The sequence below is a fragment of the Nematolebias whitei genome, chromosome 21, assembly GCF_014905685.2.
Source record: "Nematolebias whitei isolate Nwh7 chromosome 21, NemWhi1, whole genome shotgun sequence".
In the NCBI taxonomy this organism is placed as follows: domain Eukaryota; kingdom Metazoa; phylum Chordata; class Actinopteri; order Cyprinodontiformes; family Rivulidae; genus Nematolebias; species Nematolebias whitei.
The window spans coordinates 30,834,617-30,838,167 of record NC_056518.1 but is presented as its reverse complement, the minus strand read 5'-3'; the positions used below and the strand labels follow the sequence as shown (position 1 = coordinate 30,838,167).

Sequence of the window (3,551 nt, the reverse complement as noted above, 5' to 3'; positions counted from 1 at the left end):
GAGCTAAAAGCAGCAGAAGATGAGCTAAAAGCAGCAGAAGATGAGCTAAAAACAGCAGATGAGCTAAAAGCAGAAGATGAGCTAAAAACAGCAGAAGACGAGCTAAAAGCAGAAGATGAGCTAAAAGCAGCAGAAGATGAGCTAAAAGCAGCAGAAGATGAGCTAAAAGCAGTAGATGAGCTGAATGTAGCTAAAAGCAGCAGAAGACGAGCTAAAAGCAGCAGTAGAAGAGCTGAATGTAGCTAAACGCAGCAGAAGTGTCACTGGTTCTTGTTCCGTATCTTTTAACCAGAACCCATCCTTTAGAACCTGAACTCCTCCCAACTTTAAAAAGCTGATTTGGTTCCGTCTGACGAGTTGGACCTTGTAGGTCTGTAAAGGCAGGACTGCTGAAACTTTTGTGGCGAAAGAAAAAGAACCGAGCACGAACCTGGACCCATTCTGGGTCAGCACCGTCTACAGCCGGCTTGACTTTGACCTTGGCGTGGCTGCACTGCTGGACCACAGTCCGGGCCTGTAGCTTCCTGGACTTGTAGAACCCACATGGGCTGCTTGAAGACACGTTGGGGTGAGGGACACATCAAATACTCGTTAGGAGACTCGAGGAGGTGAAAACAGATTGTAAAAGTTCTACCTGTCCACGCCGTGGGCCGGTTGTGCTGCCTGTCCCAGAGCAGAGTGGGCGATGGTGAAGACGGGCCAGGGTTTGGTGCTGGGTGCCACCACCGGGTCCAGACCGGAGCAGGAGCCCCCCACAGCAGAAGGTTCTGGCTCCGTGGTTCTCCTCCTCTTTGCAGGAGGCCTGTCGCTGCGCTGGGCCGGAGGTTCTGAGGACTTCTTGGTTCTGCGTTTGCCGTTTTGGCTTTGAGGCGGATGTTGGGTCGGTTCTGTGAGGGGCGTGGCTGCATCCTGGGACTGGATGAAGTGCCGAGTTCTGGTGCCAGTACCCCTCTGCTCCTCTGGTTCTGTTGTCTGCGGGCTAGTCTGGTTCCCGGGCTGACCCTCAGACGGGTTTTCGGACGGGTCAGGAGTCCCCATGTTGACGGACCAGAACCTGGTGATGAGGGGCTGGTTGGGGGTCCGGGGCTGCAGGATGACCGAGGCGTTGGGCTGAAGGTTGTTGGGGGTTCTCAGGTGGATCAGAATCGGGATTCTGGGCTGAAGTCCGGATGGGGGCGGAGCTTCCTGAGACTGACACAAGACATCTTTAATGATTTAGTCCTCGGATCTGGAGACGACGAGTGGGTTTTAGAAAACTCACCATTTCTTCCACCGACTCAATCACCTGCTGCTCCTCCATGACACCCGCCCCTCCTCCACCATCATCATCATCATCGTCGTCGTCTTCATCACCACAGGCGTCCTCGCTGTCCTCGTCCTTTCCACTGCTGTGGAGACAGACACAGTCAGGACCGCGTCTGGACTTTCTTGACTCTAAACTCCAGATTTCTGTCCGTTTTGAACTTTTTTGGGAAAATGTCAATTTTGCAGATGTTTTGAATTAAAGTGGTCGTTCAACTGCAAACGTGAAAATATAAATAAAGACAGCAGAGACCAAAGTTCTGTAAAAATGACATGAAAGCACCGTTTCTACTAAACGTTTACGGTTATTTGTTGTGAAGGTTCCTAAAACCCTGCTTCCATTAGCTCCATAGTTCTGTCCGAATCTGAGCCATCTACAGCAGGTAAGATATTCATCTTTATACCAGAACACGTCAGGCGTTTTGGGCTGAAGGGAGCAGAACCTGTCTGAGTCCGGGTCTGGAGACTGGAGCGTCTGCAGCAGCATCTCGGAGTGCTCGGCCTCTGCTCCGTGCGCTTTCTTCACCATCTTCAGGCTGCACTGGGAGCAGCTGTTGATCCACTCCATCACATCGAACTTCATGGTTTTCCAGAAGTACCTGTCAAGAGATCAGAACCGGGTCATCCGGGTCGAGCCGCGGCAGACACGAAGGAGAAGCGGCGAGGACAAACCTCTCGTTGAGCAGGCGGAGACACTTGTTGACGTTCAGGTGGTTCAGCTCGTCGTGAAAGTCCACGAGCGCGGCCTCGACCTGCTGCCGGTTCCTCAGAACCAACCGGACCCGGTCTCCGCTCATGAAGTGGAGCCGGTCGTCTGTGGAAGCAGCAGAAAGCGAGCGAGCGGCAGCCAAGAATTAAAAACGTTAAAATGTCTCCTCTTTCTACAGGATCAAATAAAATTTACATTTTGATTTAATTTGTGTTTTATGAAGAACAAAGTTTGATTCTTTGACTTTTATCGTCTCATTTTAGAAAAGATTTATTTGTTCAATGGATGGACCAATCCTGTTTTATTAAAGATTAAATCAAAGTTTTATTTTCTTTACTCCCAATTTAACTAGATGAGTCCAAATTCAAAACAAATATTGAAAATATTAAAAAAATATATATCTGAAAATTAAACATAATTTTAGTTCTAATAGCAGCTACAGTTAGCTTCAACATGCTAATTTTATCTTTTACCTACCGCTTTGATCATTTTCACGTTCAGCTGAGGTTCTATCATTTTTAGCTTATGGGGCTACATGCAACTTGTAGCTTTTAGCTCCAGTTTAGCTGATAATAGTTCTGTTTTCTAACTTCCTGTTTCCCCACCTGCTCTGTGATGTCATCAGAGCATCACTCAGGTATATCATTTATCTGTGTTTAATCATGTTGGTGTCAAACACAGACAACAGAACCGCGATCCGAACCTATTATGGCGTATTTCTTGCAGAACCTCCTGAAGGTGTTCTTCTCCACGTAGGTGAGTCCAGGTGGGTAGGTGCGCCGGCTCAGGTACAGCTCCACAGCGTCATACTTGGCGAAGAATGCCTGCTCACACAGAAACAGACGGAATAGGAAACAGTTTCCACCTGAAATGACTCATCCTTCCATCGTACCTCTTCAGCAAGCGGCTGTTGGGCCGGACCCCCGGCAGGAGTCTGTGGAGGGAAACCAGACGGGTTACAAGGAGAACTGCAGCTTCAGGACCCAGAACTGGACCTGCGAGGCTCACCGAGGAGTCGCCGTGGATGTTGAGCGTGGGCACGGCATCCGGGCGGAGCGTCGCCTTGTCCCCGCCGCGCTCGAAGCAGTCCTCGGTGAAGTGGGACGAACAAATGGACGACCAGAGGCGGGGGTGCCAGTGAACCCGACCCACGGCCTTCATCCAGTGAGCCAGAACCGGCAGGTTGTACAGAGGAAACCTGCAAAAACACAACTCCTGATTCAAAGGTCTCTGTCCAGTTTCTGCACACACCGTTTCACCCGCCATCACGAGTGGAGGGCAAACATGTAAGGATCTGTATTTGTTAGCAAAATAACTCACAAAGCCATGGACAGAGTTTAAAGTAATCAATGGACGTACACCGATAACAATAAAATGTTTAGCTAAAATCTGGAGTGGTAGTAGCTGAGAATAGCGGGCGATATGCATTTATTCATGGAATTATGGTTTTGTTCAGGATTTGCACCTGAACGATGGTTCTGACACTGCAATGTAACGCTATATATATATATATATATATATATATATATATATATATATA

At 48.7% G+C, this 3,551-nt stretch overlaps 2 protein-coding genes across 2 annotated transcripts in view; both read right to left on the bottom strand.

Annotated features, from left to right (window-relative positions):
* The window catches only part of LOC119427231 (D-aminoacyl-tRNA deacylase 2-like), a 1,768-nt gene extending 1,469 nt beyond the window's left edge, over positions 1-299 (bottom strand). The window contains exon 1 of the mRNA XM_037694812.1: positions 296-299. Coding sequence (XP_037550740.1) covers positions 296-299 — 4 coding nt within the window. The remainder of the gene's footprint in view (positions 1-295) is intronic.
* A 382-nt stretch (positions 300-681) lies between these two features.
* On the bottom strand, positions 682-2,762 carry LOC119427230 (acidic proline-rich protein PRP33; the record flags this gene model as incomplete). Its single annotated transcript, XM_037694811.1, has 5 exons — positions 2,715-2,762; positions 1,975-2,116; positions 1,746-1,901; positions 1,262-1,388; positions 682-1,191 (listed from the first exon to the last, which is right to left on the bottom strand). Coding segments are annotated over exons 2-5 (918 nt in total), but the record flags the coding sequence as incomplete, so codon positions are not given.
* Between the last annotated feature and the right edge of the window lie 789 nt (positions 2,763-3,551).